This window comes from Colias eurytheme, chromosome 4 (assembly GCF_061535395.1).
Source record: "Colias eurytheme isolate Ceu_HAF_F1 chromosome 4, ilColEury1 Martin Lab GWU primary, whole genome shotgun sequence".
NCBI lineage: Eukaryota > Metazoa > Arthropoda > Insecta > Lepidoptera > Pieridae > Colias > Colias eurytheme.
Window position 1 is genome coordinate 1,770,032 of NC_142983.1, and position 24,778 is coordinate 1,794,809.

General features: G+C 34.2%; 2 protein-coding genes across 2 annotated transcripts; one reads left to right on the forward strand and one right to left on the reverse strand.

The window, feature by feature from the left end:
- Positions 1-4,642: 4,642 nt before the first annotated feature.
- On the forward strand, positions 4,643-13,910 carry Ndg (Nidogen). Its single transcript, XM_090120331.1, has 7 exons — positions 4,643-4,834; positions 8,969-9,453; positions 9,575-11,220; positions 11,487-12,485; positions 12,562-12,736; positions 12,828-13,112; positions 13,250-13,910. Exons 1-7 carry the CDS (start codon positions 4,652-4,654, stop codon positions 13,476-13,478), a joined length of 4,002 nt encoding a protein of 1,333 aa, XP_089976457.1. The 5' UTR covers positions 4,643-4,651; the 3' UTR covers positions 13,479-13,910.
- Positions 13,911-14,591: 681 nt separating this feature from the next.
- Positions 14,592-20,389, reverse strand: LOC149908753 (transmembrane protein 50A). The gene is made up of 4 exons (XM_090120332.1): positions 20,166-20,389; positions 17,089-17,220; positions 15,935-16,070; positions 14,592-15,540 (listed from the first exon to the last, which is right to left on the reverse strand). Exons 1-4 carry the CDS (start codon positions 20,259-20,261, stop codon positions 15,431-15,433), a joined length of 474 nt encoding a protein of 157 aa, XP_089976458.1. The 5' UTR covers positions 20,262-20,389; the 3' UTR covers positions 14,592-15,430.
- Positions 20,390-24,778: the final 4,389 nt, after the last annotated feature.

Here is a 24,778-nt window from a genome sequence, read left to right on the forward strand (position 1 = left end):
TCAAAGATCTATATGTTGGAAATCTTCACTTATATAAATTAATAGTAAATTAAGTTTTCAAGTATGACAGCACTTTTCCCCCCTACTAGAAGTATGGCAAATATAATAGTGGTCACATTTTATCAAATACTCTCCAAAAATCCAAATGCAATACTGGTACAAAAAGTTTGGCGAAATAAAATTTTTTTGCAGATTTTCGGCGGTATGGCGACCATTTGGAATCGTCCGAAAAGTATGGCATGGCGATTTTCGTAAATGGCTGCACGACGATAGTTACCTGTGCAAAAGTTAGCCTGGTACAAATGGTTGAATGATTGTTTTATTTAAATCAACACATTCGCATCGGTATGGCGGGCTGTAAGTCACACCGGAAAAGTATGGCATGACACTACCGCCTACTCCTTTTTTATGGGCTATCGGTAAATTCTAAAATTTTTGTGTTACAAATCGTTTGACTTTCGCTATTTTTCCGACGAGTTCGACAAACGCCCACGCGACTAAGCCACCGGTACCAGCGTTCACACCATCATTTTTCTTTTTGTCATTGCGTACTAAGACCCCTGTAGAAACGCCATCCTTGTTACAAATGACTCGAAATTTTGTGTCAGTATCTCCCGGTCTATTACCTACTAGTAATTTTTTTTAAAACAACTAGTTACTGTGAGTTACACCTACTAGTAATATCAAAACTTTCAAGCTTTAAGCATAGTAGATACCTGATACCTCTTACCACCAAACCGGCTAGGAATCCGAACATAAGATTTCGGATTCGTGTTATCTTTTCAAATCATGTAAAATTTTGTAGATAGTTTTGATATAAATAATAACGAAACATCCGTCTGCGATGAATGCAATTGTGGAATTTCGGCATTAATGTATTTCGATGCTGTGATATTTTTAAACTTTTAAATATTTAGCGCGTGGGCGAAATGTAAAATTTACTTGCAAATACGTAAGCACTGACTTTTCCTGCACAATTATTTTAAATTGTTTAATTGTAGCCATTTTCCCAATGATTTCTTGACCTATGCCAACTCTTGTGAATCACTATTTGTTTCTTTGAAAGAAGCAAATTACAAACAAAAATAAAAAACAAGCAAATGCTTGTTTTTTATGCAAAGGCACACTATGTCTATCTTTCAGAATTTATATAACTATGTAGTTAGGTATAAGGTAAAATTATACCTATATTGTAAATTTTTGTGTAATATAATTTATTTCATGTCATTTATTTTATTAATCTTTCATCGATTCAGTAGTTAGGTATATTGTAATCTGTAGTACATTTATTTGGGACACCTGTGTTCTCCAGGGAGTTGAGCGGAGACAGGTAGTTGTGTTTGGGCGTGTCGTTTTTGTCTTCTATCAGCCAGTTTAGAAAACCAAGTCTGATCGTGGTTTCTGCAACCTTCCCGTAATGTGGGCGCACCTGTGCATCGCGTATTGGGCTACATAGCCATCGTAAGAAATGCAGTAGATAGAGACTCCTTACCGACTACGATAATCGTCTGAAATAGACGTAAACGGCCAATGATGATGAGTACATTTATAAATGATGTTAATCTATTTGACCTATAACACGATGGATACAAACTAAGTCTGAAATAGAAAGTTTCTATAAATATAAACAAGTAATAATAAATGTTGTTATATCAAATAGTTTTAAGATGTAAAGTCTACAATTTTATTACATATTTACAGCATGCTTCAAAACCAAAAGATACCTCTATCTATTATACTAACTGTGCCCTTCGGTTTTACCAGCATTGCTCCGCTCCTATTAGTGTTACGATGATAATATCCTACTTATAGCTTTTATAAATGGACTATAACCGTGAATTTTTTTTTTCAAATCGGATCCGTGGTTCCTGATAATAGCGCGTTCAAACTTCAAACAAACAAACCCTTCAGCTTTATAATAGTATAGATGCGACCCTTACGAATAATTGTAATTTATACTAGCCGCTTGCCAGGACTTCGCCCGCATTGACCTGGGATAAAAAAGTAGCGGTTATCATCGGAATTTTCATGTATGGATCAGTACTTCCAAGATTTGAAAAGATCACACGTCATACAAAGCAAAAATTAAAAACATTACCACTTTATGATACATATTAGTTTTACATCTCTTTATCCCTGCGAGTTAGATTCCCATCCACCTTAGAAAACTTTAATTATTTAATTTCTAATTATTAATTGCTAATTATTAATTAAAAACTTTAATTAATAATTAGCGTCTTAACCGATTTCGTAGATAGCTATTAGGAGTAGTAGGAGTTTTTTATTACAAAGAATAAATAGTTATTAATAGTTTCATTATATTTCGATAATCAATGTAAAATTTCAGAAGGTAGCAGATTTATTTTTGACCAACTTTACATACCAACTCTTTGTTTCGTATTTCGCAATCTGTTAGGTGCGATAGCTCTTTTAAGTAACTCTGAAAAATTATTGTAGTTAGCATTTCTATGATGACTTTTTTTAACTTCTCTGCTCTATCGTAAATTTTAATTCCTGGCAAGACTATGTCGACTTACACATTACACAATTCTGCAAAGCTCTTCCTATGATCCCATATCCCTTTTCAAAAGCCATAAAACAAACTTTCTTAAGAAGTGTTTGTCACGGAATGTTAACCCAGTTTTCATTTCAACACTCGTAAAATGTTAATTCCTGTTGCCCCACAGTTTATATTTATCACCTATAATATAATATAGCAATAGAACTGAAACTCTATAGTGAGCAATTTTTTCTGATATAAAAAATTCCATATAAATTGCTATAATTAAGAATATTTTCGTCTAAATTATTGATATGCTTAAGACATGTTATACAAGATTGTTCTTTGCTCTACCTATTCTAATGACTAATAAAAAAATATTATGATAAAAATTAAACATAAACAAACGCTGCGCATCTTGAACCTAAACTCCCAAAAACAACATCGCCAAAAGCAAATAGAAAAATTATATGCAAATACATCGAGATATATGTACTACGTACTGGAGAGGCGATCGCTACTACACTCTCTTTACAACGCGCTAGAGGCAAAAGTCACGAGTCTCATTAGTCTGTGCCGGACTGTGCTCCCCGCTTGCCGCGTCAACACGTGTTATTGCTCTGTTCAAAATGCCTTCGTGTGTGCTAAGATATTGTTTTAACAGTTCCTATAATACAAACAAAGCCCGAGGAGTGACTTTTCACCAGTAAGTTTCCTTATTATGAGTAAGTCATGCATTTTACTAATATTGTTATCATTTTGCGAAAAATCACCACGCGTTCTGCGTTTCGCGCCATTTTTCATAGACTAACAGCACAGACGTGACACTATCGATGAGTCTGTTAAAAAAATGCAACTGGATTTTTTAACTATGAATAATGAATATACAATATATACTAGGAAAGATTACCGTGGTGTAGTACCTAAATATTTATACTTTTACCCGACTACGCAAAGTAAAACGGTAGGTTATTTTATTTATTTGCCTATTTTTATTTATTAAAAAAAGGTTCATCAACAGTTGTTCCAATAGGATTTATAAATTATTATGCACAACAATTACAAATAAACACAACATTCACAGAAACTAATACAGTAAAAGTTCCTTAATCGCGCTTCCTTTATTTGCGTTTTCACTATTCGCGGATTAAAAAAATGCGACCCAATTTCTATATTCGCGACTAATTTTTTTTTTATTCGCGGATTTAATAAGTACATACTACATACATAATAATAAAATTATTCCAATAGGTATCTTACCCAATATCCTTGTCAAATGGACTAATAAGAAAGTAAAATAGATCTTATTACAAGTTTGCCTAAAGTATATTATGTTCTTAAATGATATCGCCGAGGCCTTTGACACAAGCCGCCTTTGTCGCAAGCCGCCTCTGCGGCGATTGATGTTTTTGAGAATGTAAATAAACAGAATGGAAGCAACCTTATAACTCAATAAATAAAATATATTTTTAAATGTAGTTCCGTTTATAGTAAAAGCCACTTTGCGTATTTATTGTTTCGTCTTTCACATTCGTTACAAAAATTGTGATCGAGTAAGGGGGCGTCCATAAATTACGTGAGGTTTTTTTTTTAAATTTTCTGCCCCTCCCTCCCCCCCTGGTGAGATGTCGTGAGATTTTATTCAAGCCTCTCCCCCATCCTCGAATCTCACGTGAGATTTTTCAAAATGTGAGTTTCTTATACGTAAACGCCATCAACATTGAATCATCGTATCCATTTAGTTAGGGCTATTATAAACCAATACTCCAAAATTCGATAACATCATGAAGCAAAAACTGATAAAACTATTGATTACTACACAAAACGACAAAAGCTTACTAAATTGATATTATTTAAAGGAAATTAAAATACATAGTTTAATATAAAATCCTCTTTTTATTAATTCCCTAGTATCAGTACCACCAGATAGTACCGAGTAAACAGATTGCACAATGTGTCGCATCTGCACGCATTGCTTAATCATTGAACTTGAAGCCACGCCTCGCTCGTTCCACACGTACCCCACCACATCGGCCGCGCGGAATGTTTTTGTATGGAATAACCTCTCTAGTAATATATCTCGATGTGCAAATAACGTATCAACGATCCATCAGTTAGTACAAAGGCTAGTGTAGTCTCCGACGCTTCGCGATGTGGACGGTCGCGACGATCCTGTGGCTGGTGACATGCGCGGGCGCTATAACGCGCGACCAGTTCTACCCCTATGGGCCCGAGCTCGACGAGACCCTGCCCCGGGGCGCGGATGTTGCCTCCACTGAGGTGCCCCTGAATGTGCCCATCGTGTTCTTCGGGGAGACTTATGAAAGCGTCTTTGTGAGTATTTGTGTGAAGTGATTATGGATGATGGTCGAATTTGCATTGTCAGGAATTAATGATTAAATTATTGTGTAGTTAATATTAAAAGTCAGATTTTCACGAATTTCCTCATGTATACAATTTTATATAGCGGTGAAACAATTTTGATAATATTTGTTTTCTATTTATTTGAGTGGATTCTAATGCAATTTTTTTTCACATTCTATTAATCTGGAATGGTATCGCCTGAAGATCGGTATTTTTAAATAGTCGATCATATTTAATTCGTGTAAATTGTACCTACCTACCTACTGTACCTAATTTCTATAATAATTCTAAATATGTAAAAATTAAATAGAAAAGAAGAAAGTATATTGGAAGAATATTTATAAATAAATGTGTCTTCTAAATTATTGTCATGCTACTTAACTAGGTGGTTAAACTAATAGACAATGAAAGTTTACTCTATAGAGAATCAGTCGTAATTTCGTTATATCGATGGTCGTAATCCGCCAACCCGCACTTGGCCAGCGTGGTGGATTATGGCCTGTACCCTCATAGGAGGCCCGTGTCCCAGCAGTGGGAACGTATATGGGCTGATGATGATGATGATGATGGTCGTAATTTTTAAAATTTTATTTCTTATTTTGTAATTTGCATGGCGTTTATGATAAAAGGCGTACGCTCGAATCCTTTTAATGTAAATGTGCTTAAAGTTTAAAACATAAACTTAAGTTACTTTTAATACCGGGGAAGTTTTTTTTTTTGATATTATGTTACATTTAGGCAATGGTAAACCGTAAATTCGACTAAGTGAACCGATTTTGATGAGTACCTAAGTACTTGAAAGTTCAGCAGCTTTCGTGTTATCTCATTAAAGTTTGAAGTTCAGATAATTTTTGATTAATGATTTAATTTAAACTGTATACTCATTTTGTGTGTAATTTATACAGTTCTAAGGATGCCACATGTTATAAAATCTGGCAGTAGGTACATTATCCTGGAAAAAGCAATGAAGAAACATACAAGATTTGTAGGTACCTATATAAAAAAAAGTTTCCTTGCTTTCACACTAAAATCTCATAAAAAGGGACCTAAATTATGACAATTATTAAGATAATTATTAACAAGTACTCAGGCACTTATTAAACTATAGTATTTTTTCTATCCTCAGTATCCTCTACCTTAATAATAATAAGTAAAACATTAATATGTAAGTAATCTCGTAATCGTTACAAGAACTTTTGTACGTTGTAACTTGATTACAATTTTCTCTTTGGTAGTAGATCGTAGCGAAGTTTTACCAAATTTGTACTTAGTTCGGACTTCAGTAGCCAATAGATTTGGATTTTAGTGACATCTGACATTCATTAATAATTCAATCCAATCCACGTGCCACAAATACTTTAAATTTATTATAAACAAATTCAATTAGATCAACGGCCGCGGTAACAATGAGTTTTATTGAATAAACAACAGGCCTCATTTGTGGTTAATAACTTCCTAATTCTATGGCACCTATTGTTTTTCGATAATGCAATAGAATTAAGAATATATTCATAAGAATCGGAAATAATAAACTGTTTATCTATACATATAATAAATCTGTTGAAGGGTCAATTCTGTACATTGAAAATATTGAAAAAATAAATAGCAGGGGGTGTTACTGGATCGATACCAAACCCAAATATGTGATTAAAAAAATTTTTGTCTGTCTGTCTGTCTGTATGTGAAGGCATCACGTGAAAACTAACGGTTCGATTTCGATGAAACTTGGTACAATTATACCTTATTATCCTGGGCATAAAATAGGATACTTTTTATCCCGGAAAAATACGTAGAAAAAAAATAAATTTTATTTTTTCTTAATTTTTCCGCGCGGACGGAGTCGCGGGCGTAAGCTAGTGTAGAATAAATCTAATGAAAGCTTTCGTTGCAATTTTTAAATAATGAGAGAAAATTATCAAGATACATTTAAGTATATTTTATGTTTTATCTGAATTACTTATGTAATTTATGACACATTCAAGGTTGTTCCAATGAACAAGTCTAATTGTTTCCCTTTCGAAATAACATTAAAACATAGTTTCAAATGACTACTCTTTTAATTTGTTAGTATGATTAATTACATGACTAAGGCATACATACATAAAATTGAAGTGACCTTTTGCAATGGTTTAAACGAAATCATTTTGTTTCTAACTGAACGTTTAATAAGATTCTGCGCAAAATTTAACATCATTAAAATAATTTAATTTAAAAACCTATAAATTAAATTAGATGACTGTTTTATCAGTGGAATATATGTTTTCTTTTTATTAAATGGCAATTCCTGATCCCAGTGAGGACGGAGTCTGCCTGGTATCTTTTCAGTATCAAGAAAGCTTTTGACTCACTCAATTTAAACACTAATAATTTGCTAAGCTAAGAATTCGTTGAAATATATTCTATCACATTTTTATGTGTATGATAGTCGATTATTCCGAAAATTTGCAAGTGATAAGTAATGAACTTTAGCGATAAGTTGCAATTTGCAACGGAAGCGCACGTGGGTGGGTAGGACATCGTCGGTCACTGACTGATATTGCATTTTAATCCATTCCTGATTATTTTATACTACCTCTCCGCCCTCGGCACACTCGTTGTCTTACAAATTAATTTGTACAAATTTCAGACTAATCACATTATAATAAAACTTTCTTCGAGAAACAATCTAAATATTAATAAAACCGCATCAAAATCCGGTACGTAGTTTTAAAGATCTAAGGATACATAGGGACAGACAGACAGCGGGTAGATACTTTTTATACTATGTAGTGAAGATGATGATGGAGAATGTTTTCTATTATGCATAAAGCAATTTATTAGAAATTTTAGAAGTTTCTTATCTCACGGCAAACACCGACCTTTAGTAGTCGATATACGCAGAGGCGGCTCGTGACAAAATTTTATGGGTGTTCACTTGAAATAAAACACTGAAAATACATGGTGTAAAGCAGTACATTTATCAAAAAAATTACTTATAAAGGAAATACCTACATACGTCTTTCTTTTTGGTGTGCAAAAATATATATAACTTAAAGCGACAAGACATTCGTAAATATCTGTTGTTGCTTTCATCACAACCACACAACCACGGTTTTTTTTACATATTGTTCAGATTTAAACACACGCGTATATGTTTTCGTTTTTGTCGTACATTTTTGCGTAAGATCAAGTTCAGGCCGTGGCGGTCCCTTAGCTTTACATTCAAGCCGAATTTGTAACGTTTTATCACACTTTTTAATGAACGCCACATTATAATTATTGTTCATTTTAACACTCACAAGTAATACTGATAAGTACAGGCTATTTCAACACGTATTTTATAATTTTAATTAGAAAATTGCATGAATCGCGCGCGTGCATTGAAGTTGACTCGAGAGTCGAGTGTTTGTTTATATTATAGACGTAGCAACTGGCAACGTCGCAATCGCTGTCCTGCCGGGCGGTAAAAACGAACCGGCAACGTTTGCGGGTGCGGCGCACCGAATTTTGCTACTTTTCCATAGAAAATCTTTTGTTTCACGCGCAGGGCTCTGGCAAAACCCTCTCTTTCACTCCTATTGGATTTCGTATTAGGAAATGTACTAAATCTTTTTTCATTGGAGCGCAATCGTGAGCGCACCGCTTCGCGCGTTACATAATACAGTAGGTATTATACAGGTGTATGGGATGATGGAATGATGGATATATTCATTGGTATTAACAGTAGTTTTAAAGATTACGATTGATTTTAAATAGTAATAATTAATGTTAATAATTAAATTAAGGAGTATGATTTTATTATAATTATTTATGGGAGTTCACTGCACCAGCGCTCCTTAGGGCGAGCCGCCTCTGGATATACGTATTATCAGGAAGGGGGTCACACTGTTTCATGCTTAATTTTCTGATAATATCTTTGTATAAATATTGTTTTTGATCAAAATTATTCCTCCTTGCATCACAAATTATGTTGTGAACATTTGAAATTAGTTTGTAAAACATAATATTATTTGGTTACTAACTAATTATTTAAAATAGTTACTTAATATGCATATTTTGAGTTCGATCAATCCAAAAAAAAAAAAATAAAAAAAATATAATATTAACATTTATCTTCTATTTCAGGTCAACAATTATGGGCTGATTTCATTCAGAGCAGACTTCCCAAGCTTTTTGAACGCAGAGTTTCCTCTTCCTTATGCGTCTATCGCTGCCTTCTACTCCAATGTAGATACGTCAGTGTCAGGAGCAGTTTACTTCAAGGAGTCAAATGATACACACATCATCCGAAAGGCTGCTGACAGTGTTCAAAACTCCTTCAATGAATATTACGATTTCGAACCCAAAAGCGTGTTTATCGCAACATGGATTGACGTGACATACGCGGGAGGTGATGACCGAAAGAACAGTTACCAAATCGCTGTAATAAGTAATGGAACGGAGAGTTTTGTGGAACTGTTGTACCCTGAGCGGGAAATACAATGGATTCAGAAGGAAACCGCTCCGGGCAGTTTGCCTGATGCTAAAGCGCAAGCTGGTTTCATCGCTGAGGATGGCCGCGTGTTCACATTGCGAGGCTCCGGCAGCCATCAGATCAGAAATGTTGTATCGTAAGTTCGACTTACATTTTCTTGAAAACATCAATGAAATTAAAGTAAACGATATCAAAAGAATTATCAATAACTTCAAATTATATACAAATGATTTAGTTAATTTCATTTTTTATTCCAGATGGTCTAATGTCCGAGAGCCTGGTAAGTATGTTTATCGCGTCGGTGATATCCTGCCCAATGAAACAATCGCTGTTCCCGATCAATACAATGAATATGAAATAGAAATTTTAGAAGAATCTGACACGTGTGCACAAAGTGGACCCAGTGTTTGTCACCTTCAAGCGCGCTGCATAGATTATCCTGCTGGAATCTGTTGTCAGTGTAACGATGGCTTTTATGGCAACGGAAAATCATGCATCAAAAACGATGTACCTCTTAGAGTGCATGGCAAACTCAAGGGTGTTTTGAATAATGTCAATCTGAATGATGTAGATGTACAAGCGTACGTGGTAGTGGCCGACGGACGTTCATACACTGCTTTATCTCAAGCTCCCTCTTCACTCGGCAGTAGTCTACAGCTTTTGAGTGTATTCGGTGGAGTCGTAGGATGGTTATTCGCTATGCCATCGGGTACAGCTAAAAACGGATACCAACTCACCGGCGCTCAATTCAACCATACCGCAGATATCTATTTCCCCGAAACAAATGACAGAGTTATCATCGAGCAAGAATACATGGGACATGATGTGTTTGACCAGATCACTCTTGAAGCGGATATACGAGGAACTGTGCCAACTATTGCAAAAGGAAGTAGATTAGAAGTGATCGAATTTGAAGAGCAGTACACTACTGTAGAGGCTGGATTAGTTCACAGTATATCAACACGTACATACATAAACAAACTCACAGGACAACAGTATTTACAAAGGGTTTCACAGACGTTTTCCTTTAATACGTGCAAATTTGCACCATTTTCAGAAGAGGACAAAATTCCATTAACTCTTAAAGCAACGAAAAACTATTTAGGTTATGAAGTAAGAGAAAATATCGTCAGATATGGAACAAGTAATAAAATAGCGTCAATGGGCCAGGAAGATCCATGTATTAAGGGAAGAAGCACTTGCGGTCCCCACAGTACATGTATTCCTCAAGATGACAAATTTTCATGTGTTTGTCAATCAGGATATACTAGTGTGTACACCTACGATGATACTACTGCATGTGTTGACATTGACGAGTGCACCGCTGGTACCCACAATTGTGATATTAATGCCGATTGCTTTAATCTAGATGGTGGATTTCAATGCAGATGCCGTGAACGCTTCGAAGGTAATGGTGTTCAATGTAGCTTGAAGTTACGTTGCAGTGCAAGGGTATGTGATCCAAACGCTCAGTGCATCGAGAATCCAGCGGAAGAACCGTTTTGTTTATGTAATGCTGGTTATACTGGTGATGGAGAAAGATGTTGGAAGGCATATTGTACAAACTGCTCACCATATGCGCATTGCATCTTCTCTGAAGATACTTTCAGCTATAATTGTCAATGTAATCCAGGTTATATCGGTAACGGTGAACAATGTACAGGGGATGTATTGATTGTGGCTACAGTTAGTGAAACTACAGAGCCTAATGTACCTATCGAAACAACAACACCCGTGCCTTCAGAAGCCGATTACAACGAAACATACGTATTACCGGATTGCAACGCTTTTGGCTGCAGTTGTCCTCCTGGATATTCAAGCTACAAGGACGATAGAGATAACGATTTGTGTCGAATCGACTCATTTAGGGACCCTATTACGACTCCAGATAATGATACATCAAGTACGTATTTAGCTTATTTGTATTCTAAATATTGTTTCGTTCTGAATACTATGGAAGTTTCGAGTGTTTGAGTGTTCAAATCTTAGGTACTTAATGTCAATAAATTTTTTATTAATTTGGTTTAATTGTTATGTTCGTTAACTTTATGGAATTTGAAAGAGAATGTTAACGTTCAATGTGTGAATTGTTAGGAAAATTTTCTAATCTTACCTGTATGCTCTCTACTAGGAGATTCTTGTTAATATAAAAATTGTTTTTGCTTTCAGTAAGATGCCGGTCGGATTCTGACTGCCCACCAAATGCAGTGTGTTTGTATTTGAATGAAATGTACATGGTAAACGATCAGGAGGAAGGACAGTGTCAATGTCAAGAAGGCTATGTAGGAGATGCTTATGAGTGCATAGAAAGAACTGGAGCAAGCTGTTCGTGTGGTCTTGGAGCTCATTGTATTGAGACAGCAGCGGGCGATCTCTTGTGTGTCTGTGATTCCGGATATCACGGCGATGGTTACATATGCCGACCCAACTTCAGCTGTAACAACAATTCTGACTGCGAACGCAATGCTGAATGTCGACCAGATCCCAACACCAATGAATATGTGTGTCAATGTATCGAAGGCTTCATTAAAGATCAGAGTGACGCCTGCATTCCTGATAAACAATTGTGTAACGGAGCTGTGTGTGCTGAACATGCGTCTTGTCTTTTCGATGATGCAATCGCGGTCAGTTACTGTCACTGCGACGAAGGGTATGAAGGTGAAGGAATCTCCCAGTGTGTTCCTCAAGGAAGAACTTGCGACATTGTCGATGACTGTAGTCTTGATGCCATGTGTACACCAGTTGAAGATTCATATCGATGCATATGTAGAGAAGGCTTCATTGGAGATGGATATACTTGCACCCCCGAAATGAATTGCCGCAGTAATCCTCAGTTATGCGATATTCACGCATCATGTTTGAAAACTAGTGATGGATATGAGTGCGAATGTAATACTGGGTACAACGGCAATGGAAGTATTTGCGAGCTTAACCCTAGACAAACTGGTAATTTCTTAGTTGCAAGTGACGGAGCTTCAGTTTATCGGGTACCTTTCAAAGTTACACAGAGAGATTTCGCCACACCATTCAACAGCGCCATTTATCAGATCGCTGTGGGAATAGACGTAGACTGCTTGACGGGCCACATTTATTGGGGTGATGTCGTCGGTAATACTATCAAGAGAGCATTGTATGATGGATCAGGATTTGAACCATTCTTGTCTAATGGTAAGTACATTATACGAGAACAATTATTGAGTTTTATTTGCCTTGTTGTGTAAATAACAAATAATTATTTCTGTAGATGTCCAATCGCCAGAAGGTATTGCTGTTGACTGGTCCGCTAGGAATATATTTTGGACAGACTCGAAGAAACTCACTATTGAAGTTGCCAATTTAGATACCAAAGTCCGTAAGGTACTTTTTTCGAAGGAAGGCATTTTCAATCCTCGAGGCATAGCTGTTCATCCTGGTAGAGGGTAAGCTAGTATTTTATAATTTATATGAACATTTGCGGGTGTACTAACATCTTATATAAGGTTTTCTAATTATGTTTTCTTCTGTTCACAGCAAAATCTTCTGGTCCGACTGGAAACGATCGGGTCCCAAAATTGAATGGGCTAACATGGATGGAACACAAAGAGGCGTTTTCCTCGACCAGTCTGATGTGAAGCTTCCTAATTCTTTAGCGATTGACTGGGTCAGAGATCGTCTTTGTTATGCAGATGCTGGACTCTTCACCATTAGATGTGTGGGCATAGATAACTTAGAAAGAGATACTATAGCCGCAAATTGCTCATATCCATTTGGTTTAGCTATCAATGGTGACAAGTTTTACTGGACTGATTGGAAAACGTACGTAACAATGAAAAAATAAAATACATTATGATAATTATTCTCTTTTAAGCAGTTTTTACTTTTACTATCATTGTAATATAATTTTTATCTCACTAACCTCAAATATATCTTAATACATACATTTAATTCCACAGACTGAAAATCGAATCCATAGACACATTAACAGAGATAAAAGATCAGGTGCCAATAGCGACTGCGTCTAGAAGATTATACGGCGTGTCTGTGGCACCAGAGGAGTGTCCTGCGTTGAGCAACGTGTGCCAATACAGGAACGGCAACTGTTTAGCCAACCAGATCTGCTTGCCAAATGGTCAAGGCGGCAGGTCTTGCGTGGAGGGAATCAGCAGTGGTCAAAACTATTAGAATACTGTTTTTTTTAACGATAGTCTATGGTTAAAATCAATAGAATACAATGTTGCTAGAAAACAAGTTTATGACATTTTTTAACTCGTTATGTTGATAAAATGTGTTCAGAAAATTTTATAGAATCACGCTCAATCCTAGTTTATCAATAATATTAATTGTATGTGCTGGTATTGCCAAAGTTATGCAATTTATTAATAAATACTTTTAGAAGGGTAATGTTTACGTTAACTTCATAAGGTGTAAAGTAAATTAATAACTTGAGTGTTATAGAAGTTTAAGTAAGTTATGGCGCTATATTTAATATATATTTATCTATAAAAATATACCTAATACTAACCTAGTAAATATGCCTTAATTTATTTTAATAGATGTACTTAAGATATATATTCTAGGAAAAATCAATTATTAAGAAACATCACAAGATATAAAAATAGCTAGATTTGCCATTGTCAAATACCAAAGTGATTGTAATATTTATAATATGCATATTTTTCATAATTAGAAAAACTTTCAATGTATGGTGTAAATATATTATTACATAAAAATATGCTAATTTGTTTAATTTACTCCAAAAACCCTTTTTTAATTAGTTTACACATCACCCCGTTGGCGTTGGTAGAAGTTCAAACTTCAAACAAATAAAAAAATAAACTTAAGAATAACTCAGTCAATTCTAAATATTAAAGCTTACGCTTTATAAAGTATTAGTAGATAGCGACTTAATTGTGGGATTAAAAAACGTAAAAATCCAAATGCATTGATCGATTGCAGCGGTTGATCAATTACAACAATAGAATTAAATTGTACCGATGTATAGAATAATTTTCAATAGGAAATAACCCGTTGAAATACCGAAGCGCGAGCACATAAACAGTCGTCAAATAATGACGTCATTATTACATATAAAAATTCGTTCCATTTACGCACGGCAGAGGCGCTTATCTATTTCCCATACTGATGCTCTCGATGACCGTGCGACTTCTTCGACTATAGTTTTTATGCTCACGCATGTCATGATAACAAAAATACAGGATCAAACACAGCTATATAATGTTCTTCCTATAACTAGTATGAACAATAACTATAAACCAATGAACAGGTTAAAAAATTAGCGATATGCAACAAATAACAAATGGATTTGAAACTTTTAGAGGGTTGTATGTTACATTTTTATAAAAACATGAAATTTATTAAATAAGATCTTTATTTTGCAGGATACAAAATCAGCTACACAATATAAATTATAAACAAATAATTATTATCATCTATCCACCAATGAGCCTATAATTTAATATTCAGATAGTTAAATTTTATAGAAATTGTTTACAGTAGATAATTTTAAGTCTCAAAACAATTCAATTACTCTAAAAATATGACAAATCATAAACATAACTTTATCATAACGAAGTTTTTGACGAAATAACGACGTTAACTAAATTTATAAATATAACGTTAATTTACACATTCACTTTTACAAGTTTTCAGGTAGATGTTGGAAAATAAAGGTTAATTAAACCTAAAGGTTAGTTTTAATATCATAAATTATATTCGAAAATATCTATAACTTCAAAAATCTCAACTAGCTCCTACTATTCCTTGAAAAACAAAACTAACAATTAAAATAATTAATCATACAGTTCTACCACATTTTTTTTCCTGTGTAATAATTGAAAGGCGCGTAACAAATATGACATTTTAATTGGCGCGGGAAACGGCTATTGGTCTATTTCTTACTTCACAGTGACATCTGTCATTTGATAGGTCATTTTCAGTTTTCATTCGTTTTTTACTAGAAATATGACTTATAAATGCTTATATTTTATTTTCTAGCAATATAAGAAATAATAACGCGCTTTTTTTGGATAAAAATGTCGAAAATAAAAAAGATTATAACGTTGGTTACACCGTATCTTAGACTATACTCAATTTAATTAAATATTTAACTTTAATTATCCCCAGACATCTTCAGTGCGTCCGAATTTAAACACTAGGGAACCGGCGAAAATGAATGCGTTTTGTAGGAATAAGCTCACGCCAGGCCATGTGTGCTTGCTGCTACCTGAAATAGTGGAAAAAATGAATTAATATGGGAGAAATCCTCATTATGTTAAAATGAAAATATTACCAACAAATAGCCTAAGCCACAATATTATCACAATATATCTTTTTAAAAGAAGAAACTAAAATTTCTGAGTTTGTTAATAAAGAAAGCTTAAAGTCTTAGACATTAAAGACTTTTTGACGGATTTTAAACGCGATTTAATAACGGATTTTAAACACTTGAAAATGCTAAGCAGAATGATGTGGTAGATATACGTTGTTTTTGTCAAAATAAAATAAATATAAGCATTTATCTGAAGAATTAATAAGCTCATAAATTACAAATACACATACAAGTTTAAACTTCCTCATTGTACAAACTTTTAAAAACAAACATTTATCAAAAAACTCACCTGAATTAACATAATTAGCGAAGAGTATCCAACAGGCAGCAATGAGAGAGGCGAACCCAACCACAAATCCTAGGAAAAGCCACAGTCGAGCCCCGCGGGGTCCCATACACCCTCCTGTGTATGTCTCTCCTCTAACCTGCAATCATATCATAGAATTAAGCAAGAGAAATACTTTTTATTCAACTAAACATACTTATAATATACTAGCTTTCCGTCCGCGGCTTCGCGCGCTTTATCTAAAACATAATAAATTATATACTAAAACCTTCCTCTTGAATCACTCTATCTATTAAAAAAAAACCGCATCAAAATCCGTTGCGTAGTTTTAAAGATTTAAGCATACATTGGGACATAGGGACAGAGAAAGCGATTTGTTTTATACTATGTAGTGATTATTATCTTATTTTAACGAACAACAAATACATATCTTAACAATCAACAACAAAGAAACCAAAACTAATCTATATTAATATTATAAAACTGAAAATTTTGTTTGAACATGCTAATCTTAGAAACTATGGGTAGTATAAAAAAAATTATTTTCCCCATCTATAGAGGAAGGCTATGTATCATCACGCTAAGATCAAAAGGACCAGAGCAGTACAAGTAAAACCGCACAGTTAGTATAGTAATAGAACCAGGTTGCAAAAGGGAATAAAAATATTAAAATAGCTTATTAATAATTCATGTCAAACTGTTTCTTAGCACAATAAACATATTCAAACAGTATAATAGTGTTTTATTGAACGAAGAAACAACAAAGCCTACATCACTCTCTAGTATAAATTCTATCTCTAGATAAAAAAAATCTTATCATTAATTGCTCTATTGTGATGTGAAACAAATAAACAAAGACACTGTCGCATCCATCTATATAATATATAAAAATGAAACCTTTTTTACCGTTTTCCTTGGTCACGGCATCACGCATGAACGGGTGGACCCATTTCGATGATTATTTTTTTATTATTTCTCAAAGTAGTTTAAGAAACAATGAATATGTACCACGGGCGAAGCCGGGGCAGACTGCTAGTTTTTAATATTAATAAGTAAAGAAAGTACTAGTAAATATTTCTTAGAGGTAGTACTTATATTAAAAAAAATATTACTTATAAAACCTATCTTTTATCCCATAATACTATTACTTAAATTACCTGTGCATTAGATACAGAATTGACCATAATGAGAGACAGTGTCGCCATCACTCCGCACACATGTGCAGCGTTGGGGAGATCGCCGGGGTACACACTTGCCGCGTCGATAATAAACCACCATCCTGTGAAGAACTGAAAAAGAATTGTATTATTATTCAATTGATATTATTTCTTTCTTGGAGGTAGACATTCAAACCATCCATACTAATATTATAAATGCGAAAGTAACTCTGTCTGTCTGTCTGTTACTCAATCACGCCTAAACTACTGAACCAATTTGCATGAAATTTGGTATGGAGATATTTTGATACCCGAGAAAGGACATAGGCTACTTTTTATTGCGAAATATGTACCACGGGCGAAGCCGGGGCGGACCGCTAGTATCAATATAAACTAGACTAGAAAGTAAGAACAAAGCGACGATGAAGTATCAATACCTCCTAACTAACATTTTAGCGATTTTCGTTTTATTGCATTTTCGTACTTAAAATAGAGTAATACATAGGCCCATAAAGGTCATTTCTCTGTAAACAGTCAATTTGAGCAAATATTAAAGTGTAGCAATACCTTATAACAAAAGTTGCGTCATTTTTGCTGGCAATATATTCTAACTACACCCTGACGCGTCCGCTCTATGTTTCACGCTTTCCTTGGGCTCATTTACAGTTTATTCCTGGGTTAAAAGTGGTGAGTTTGGCATGCTTTCAAACCAAGAAGAAAGTATCCTAACACGTGCTTCTCCATCAAACTCAACAAACCATAGAAAAATTGCCATTCTTGATGAGTTTTTTGATGCTTTTCCAAAACTACCATCGCATTATGCGCGTAAAGATAAGAACAAATTGTTCGTAGAGTCAATTAAATTACTAAGCATTGTACATGTTACTGGTTTGACGAAACAGCTACTGACCTGATGTCTAGCACTTTTGTTTCGTTTGTAATTAATTACCTGGAAAAGCATTGTGTTAGCCAACAGCTGCCTATTATTATATTTTCTGACGGATGCACTTACCAAAATCGTAACGCAGTTATGTCGAACGCACTATTATATTTTAGTTAAAAGTATAATATTACCATAACTCAAAAGTTTTTAGAACCCGGTCACACGCAAATGGAATGCGATTCAGTTCATAGCGCCATTGAACGCCAACTTATAATAATATACGGGCATTTCTCCGCAACTCGAGGTCAAGCGCCTATTTTGCGTGAGAGAGGGAGGTGGGGGAAACCAGCTAAAACTGAAACCACCCGAGCATATGAAGCCAAGCAGCTTGGAAGGGCTGCCGAAGGCTTCAGGGAGGGACCCGGGAGACCTCAGGTGTCTTTCCCTGTACTCCACAACCCCCGTACATTCCATGATGACGTGGGCTGCCTTTTCCTCGGACGCCATGCATGCTCTGCATAGCGGACTGTCTGTGATCCCTAAATTAAAGAGATGTTTGTTGAAGGGGCCGTGCCCTGTGAGGGTCCCTGTTATTACACGTAGTTGCACTCTGCGTAGGTTGAGAATCTGACGTGCAAGTCTAGAGTCAATGTTTGGTAGGGCTTCTCTGGCATGCTTGCAGTCAGATCTGCTTGAATATTCTGCTTTTTGTGCAGTGCTAGTGAGCTGGGTAATCATCCGACGGATTCAGCTTGCAGGTAGCGGTATAATGGGAAAGGTCCCATGACCGGTGTTTCAGATGTCCTTCTGGCTAATATGTCAGCAGCATCGTTTCCTCGTGAGTTTCTGTGTCCTTTTATTCATTGTAGTACTAGGGAATTTCCCAGATCACATACCCTAGTTAGGGATAGGTGACACTCTAGAATTAAGCCTGCAGTGATTTCATGGCTTTTGATTTCCATGAGTGCTGCTTTGCTATCCGATAGGATCCGAATCGAAAAGTTGTTACGTTCCTTTTGATTATGGCTGAAGCTGCAAGAAGAAGTCCTAGGCATTCAGCCTGAAAGACTGTATTAAGGGGTCAGACACTGTATTACTCAGAGAAGACCCTAGCACCCGTGCCATTTTCAGTCTTGGACCCGTCCGTGAAGATGAGTAAATTTTCGACGCTGTTGTGCTCTGACGTGTGTTCACGTAGCTGAATCTTATATTTCTTGACTTGAACGCCAACTTAAGAACAAAGAAATTTACGTTCCAAGTGATTATGCCACTATAACCAAAGCAGCAAGAAAATCTCGTCCATATGAAGTTGAACAAATTGAAATAATGTTTCATATTCAAATCACTATCTTCGAGCATAATCACGTGTAGTGATAGGATTTTAAATCAACATTTTACTATAGTATTGATACTAAAACCTAATATTAAAATAAAAAAAAAATGTTGTAATCTTAAGAACAATTTGTTCTAAGTATACTGGCAATAAATTGTATCTAAAAAATACGGCTTCCTGTTTAAATACAATTACAAGCAATATCTAATATCTCCATGTTTTTTTAAAAAGCTGTGAAGTTACATTTAATAAATGATTCCATGATATGTAATATCCTTTGATAATGAACGTAAGCTAAAATAATAATTAAAAACAGTAACGAAAAAGAAATAAAACGTGTTTTTCTTCTACTGAAAAATGTAGTTTTTGTAGTTAGCATATATTGACACTTCATCGTCGAAAGGCGATTTATTTCAAATATAAATTCTTATATGAATTGGACAATTAAATTTGCATTCAACATGCATTTAAAAACATTATGGTGCATATTTTTAAGAAATATAATCATTCTTGGGACAAACAATTATGTATGCGATATTACAACAACAATTTCAGACATTTATGTTTATTTATTTACACTTTTAACGTTTATATGTCGCCGAAAGTAAATAATTTCTTTTGTTATTTCAAGTAAGATCTACTGTTAAATTCTTTAAATGCAAATTAAAGCAATGTTTCTGGTGAAAGTTTATCGAACAATTACCTATTTGTAATACATTCATATTTTATGAATTTTCTTTTTTAATATGAACACCATTAATTTGATTGAAATTATACAAATCACGGTAATTGTAATTGAGTAGGTTTCTTTGTACAAATTACTTAAGTTTTGCTTGAAACAAAATGAATCATCAGTCTTACCAATACACCAGAAAATATGGATGCCAGAATGTTACGCTTTTCACCGCTCTCAAACCAAACGCAGTTGGGCAATGTGATATTTTCAAAACAGCTCATTCTGTAATATAATCTTTGCCGCAGTGAAAAAGGATAAAGGAAAACGTTCAATTATCTTATCTGAAAATTGTATTGTAAATAAAAACTTGACAATTTGACGAGAATTTAACAATTTATGACAATTGACAAATGACAAGTGAACAATGACAGCCACAGATTAGTAATGTGTGACAACTGTGTACAGATACCTAATAGTTGGTTTTGTACAGATTATAATTAAGAAATATTCGGTACATTATTTTTCATCCAAGCACCAGTGTCCGCACTCCGGTTCACTTATTCTGCGGTCCAGTCACTATAATATGATTTCATGATGTACATAGTACATACATTAATACATAATAATTATAGTTTAAATATGTACCTTGTACAGGTACACACAGTTTATTTATGTTATTTTTATTGAACTGTTGATAGAGTCTAAACTCTAAAGTTATCCGAGTTCGAAAATACGAAATTCTGCAGTAATGTCCTTCATCTACGGTGTCTAAAGTAGATAGTGGAAAATACTATCTATAGTCTATACTTAGCCTAGTGCTGTAGCCTGGTAGAGTACCAATCCAACAACATGCATATTGCATACAGCATAATGCACGGCGAGTATAGCGCGAAATTGATCCGTGGTATTGATGGAATACAGCATGAGAGCCTTAGACACATAAAACTGGAAGAATAGAATAAATTCGATTGCTCTGGCGGGTCACGAGTGGCTGAATTGGTCAGGCATCCGCCCTGGAATGGCGCGAAAGGATCGTCGTGATCGAATTTCGTCGTGATTCTTTATAAATTTATATTTATAAAGCATTTGAATGTCATAAAACCAAAAATATCAATTTCAGCATGAGAGCTGGTAGAGAAATACTGCTGCCCGCTAATTATAGAGCCTCGGTTACTAGCATAAGTGCCAAGTGGCAAAGTCTTTTTACACTTTACACATTATAGAACATAATATTATAAAATTAAGCAAAGCAATACTGTGTTTCATTTCATTTTTATTTTCACCTTACATTATTAGGTACTTAAATGCTCGTCTTTACTTTAAAATGTTTGTTATTTTATTAGCCATTCAATTATGTAGTTACCTACATCTCGATCTAATTCCATTCCGGATATAAATATTTTAACATCATAATATCGTATTCTACTTAAATGCATCATATTACATATTCCTTATGGATGCTTTGTGTATCGTTTCTTTGCTTTTATTCCCATCTTCCTCTAATGGAACTTCAGGACAGGGAGAATGCAAGACAAGTGGATAATGTGCCTGTCATTATTCTTGTATATGTGCATTACATACGGGATAACAAAGATCTGACGATGTGGGAAGCTACACTTTATGGCGTTTTATAAGGCGATGTGTGTCATCTTTCTAGTGGATATTATTATACTTAACATTTACCTATTATACGACGGTTGTTTATATCACTAACCTGAAATAAAAATTTACAAAATTAACTATATTGTTGATTTCTTGAATCGAGTAAGTATTCCTTGTTCATAATAATTATCTATCGTTGGGTAAAGTATTTCTACAATTGGTTCAGTAGTTCAGTACCCCTAGTGTGAGTTTGATCGAGTACGAAACGGCCGAATTAGTATGGGAAATCGAACAGCGCCCCTAGCGGACGTATGGGGAAGCTAGGCGGCGCTGTTTCTATTTCATAGAAATCCGAGTTAACTTTATCGCGATCGAGTGCGAGCAAAAACTCACACTTAGCACCAGTGGCGGATTTATAGATTTGCCGCCCGTAGGCTATTCAATTTTTGCCGCCTCTAAATTTTTATATCTTAGTCCACAATCATATCAATTTTCTATCAATAAAATTTCAACTTTATAATTTGTGCTCCATCTATGTATGCTCTACTCTTGCCTAAAAATCGAAATCCGATGTTTAAAATTTAAAATTAATTTTAATTTTAAACATTAAACCGTACCTAACAAATACATATGATGTACATGAATATTATTTAAAAAGCAACTTATCGGAAAGAAAAATGATCACTGAGCTTATAAAAATTATTTTATCGGTTATGATTAATTATTTTTTATTTAAAAGGAAATAATTTTAATGCCATATCGTATGGATTTTGTACGATCGTGTCCATAGGAAACACTATAAGTAACTTTCGAAAAAATAATTATTTCACTTCAATTTTTTTTTAATAGGTATAGTTACATACTTGTTTAACTGGAGAGAAGCCGTTGAATAAAAAATTGCAGCTGAGTATTGTTTTATTTTATTATAATTAATTCATTCCGATTGGCATTTTCTGAAAAAGTTGGCTTTGCGAAAAAGTTATCTGTTATCAAATCTACTGATGGGGAATTTTTTTATTGTCAAGTCACAGTCGTTCAACTATCAGTTATTTGATTAATATGATCTCTATAAGATATTGAACTAGTTTTTTATTTAATAAAAATTAGTCAATTTTGGTCAGTATTTTTATTAGACCATCGATAATATATCGATTGAATTGGGTAAGCAGATCTCATAATTATTAGGTACACGGAGAAAAAATTATAGCAGTTATCAATTACTAAATTTCGATTATACCTAATATCGAATCGCGATATTCTAAAAGTTCATAATCATTAATGTATAATAATTATGAGAATATTTAGATTTTTGTTAAATATTTTAATTTCTCTCCAATTTTCGAAATTCGTATTAGGTGTGTGTATAATAATTTTTTTTTTAATTTGTAACCGAAATAATAAATTTATGAACTAAATTTGCCGCCCTCTAAAATTTGCCGCCCTAGGCTCCAGCCTACTCAGCCTGCTGGTAAATCCGCCACTGCTTAGCACACAGGTTACTCTTCGGATACCTACAGCCAGAGGCAAACGTATTCATCAATAATTAATCTTCTAAGACAAAAATAAAATTAGAATAAATCTACCTAGTCCGCCAAAGCGTCTTTATCTTTTCGTGTCACAGATTAATAATATATTTCTTAATCATTAATTCGTACTTTAAAACATAATACCTAAACCCAGCTCCATAACATCCCTTTTTATTTAAAAAATATCTAGAAAATTTTAAGACATCACAAAAGTACTCATTAAAAATAAATCGTTCACTTTTTAACTTTTTAATGATGACCGCTTAAGTTTTGTCACAACTAGCGCTTGAAGCGGTATTGTTCTTTAGAAATTTTAAAGACGAACAAAGCTTCGGCGCTGCAATCGAAGGATTCGCGCCATTCGAAAAATTTTCTTAAACAAAACCTCCCTACTCATTACTCAGCCGCGACTTCCTTTCAAAAGCAATTTATCGCCCGACTTTTACGGTCATTTGTTCTGCACATAGATTATTTTGCAGATGTGCAAGATTAGCTATTAGTAGATAATGTTGATTCTTTTAACGTTCATATGTATTTTTTTTTATAATACATATTTGTTAAGCCTAAAGTATCAAAAGTTTAGCCTTATTATTTTTAAATTTAATATCGGATTATTTTTCACATTATCTGCAAGTGTGATAGCTTGACTAAAATGGCTAGGGACGGAATTAAAATTTTTTCTGCCATACGAACATCTATTGAATCAAATAATTAGTAGGTAATAAATTTTTCTTAAAAAAAAAAGAATGATTAATTTTTTTCAAGAAAGAATTTTCCTTGTCCCTAAAAATATTAAATAACAAATAAAAGTATTATAATATTACATCCAAAAGATACATCTAATTTATTCTTAAACAAATTATTCTTTGACCAGAAATGAGAAATAATTGAATCTAGTTTTGGGCGCACGCGGCGTCTCCGGCTGGCTTCCGGTCCATGCTGAATGATTCGTCATTTCCTGTTTTCTGAAAATATGGAACTTCAGTTTAAAAGATAGGTAATATTGGTACAATATTTTTTTTAATTATGCTACGTTACGTGTATCATAAACAAGTGCATTTAAAGGCTAAATCTAATTACTATTATTTTAGTTATTACTTATTACGTTAGAATATAATGTACCTACTATGTGACTATATTACTAATTATTATTATTACTATTTTAATAAGCTATGAAACGGACCTGGTATTGAATAATTTAAACTTTAAATTACATGTAATGAGTTTGTCATTAATATTATTTCAGAACATTATACAAAAATCGTAAAGCCATTTAAATTTTCCACGGTGAAAAGTGAACGAAGGAAAATTTATTACTCACGAAAAGAAAAATGATGTGCTACATACAACCGTAAACAGAGGTTTTACGGGCAAAAACCTTGTAATGTGTACTATGTAAAATGGTGTTTAAAGGGAAAAATTAACGGAAAATATAAGCGTCGGAACAAAGCTTCAGGCTATGGTATAATGACACTGTAAAATAAATGCACGATTGTAATCTTCACCGCTGGTAGCTCGTCGTAAACTGTTTACGAGGGAAAAGTTGTGGTTACACTGAGAGCGGCTACTTGAGCGATTTATTACTTTTATTCTAGCTACATGTGGCGTTACTCGCGTGATACCCAGGTAAAAAGCGTTTGTGCTAATCCAGAGACTATAACAATCAATTC

What these genes read in the sequence shown, in the direction of transcription:
- Ndg (XM_090120331.1), top strand. Translation starts at nt 4,652, where the DNA reads ATGTGGACGGTCGCGACGATCCTGTGGCTGGTGACATGCGCGGGCGCT. An exon ending in TCCAGATAATGATACATCAA is followed by an intron (nt 11,221 to 11,486) that starts GTACGTATTTAG and finishes TTTTGCTTTCAG; the next exon opens with TAAGATGCCGGTCGGATTCT. An exon ending in TACTGGACTGATTGGAAAAC is followed by an intron (nt 13,113 to 13,249) that starts GTACGTAACAAT and finishes TTAATTCCACAG; the next exon opens with ACTGAAAATCGAATCCATAG.
- LOC149908753 (XM_090120332.1), bottom strand. Translation starts at nt 20,261, where the DNA reads ATGAGCTGTTTTGAAAATATCACATTGCCCAACTGCGTTTGGTTTGAG. An exon ending in CCATATTTTCTGGTGTATTG is followed by an intron (nt 17,221 to 20,165) that starts GTAAGACTGATG and finishes ATTCTTTTTCAG; the next exon opens with TTCTTCACAGGATGGTGGTT. An exon ending in ATTCTGTATCTAATGCACAG is followed by an intron (nt 16,071 to 17,088) that starts GTAATTTAAGTA and finishes ATATGATTGCAG; the next exon opens with GTTAGAGGAGAGACATACAC.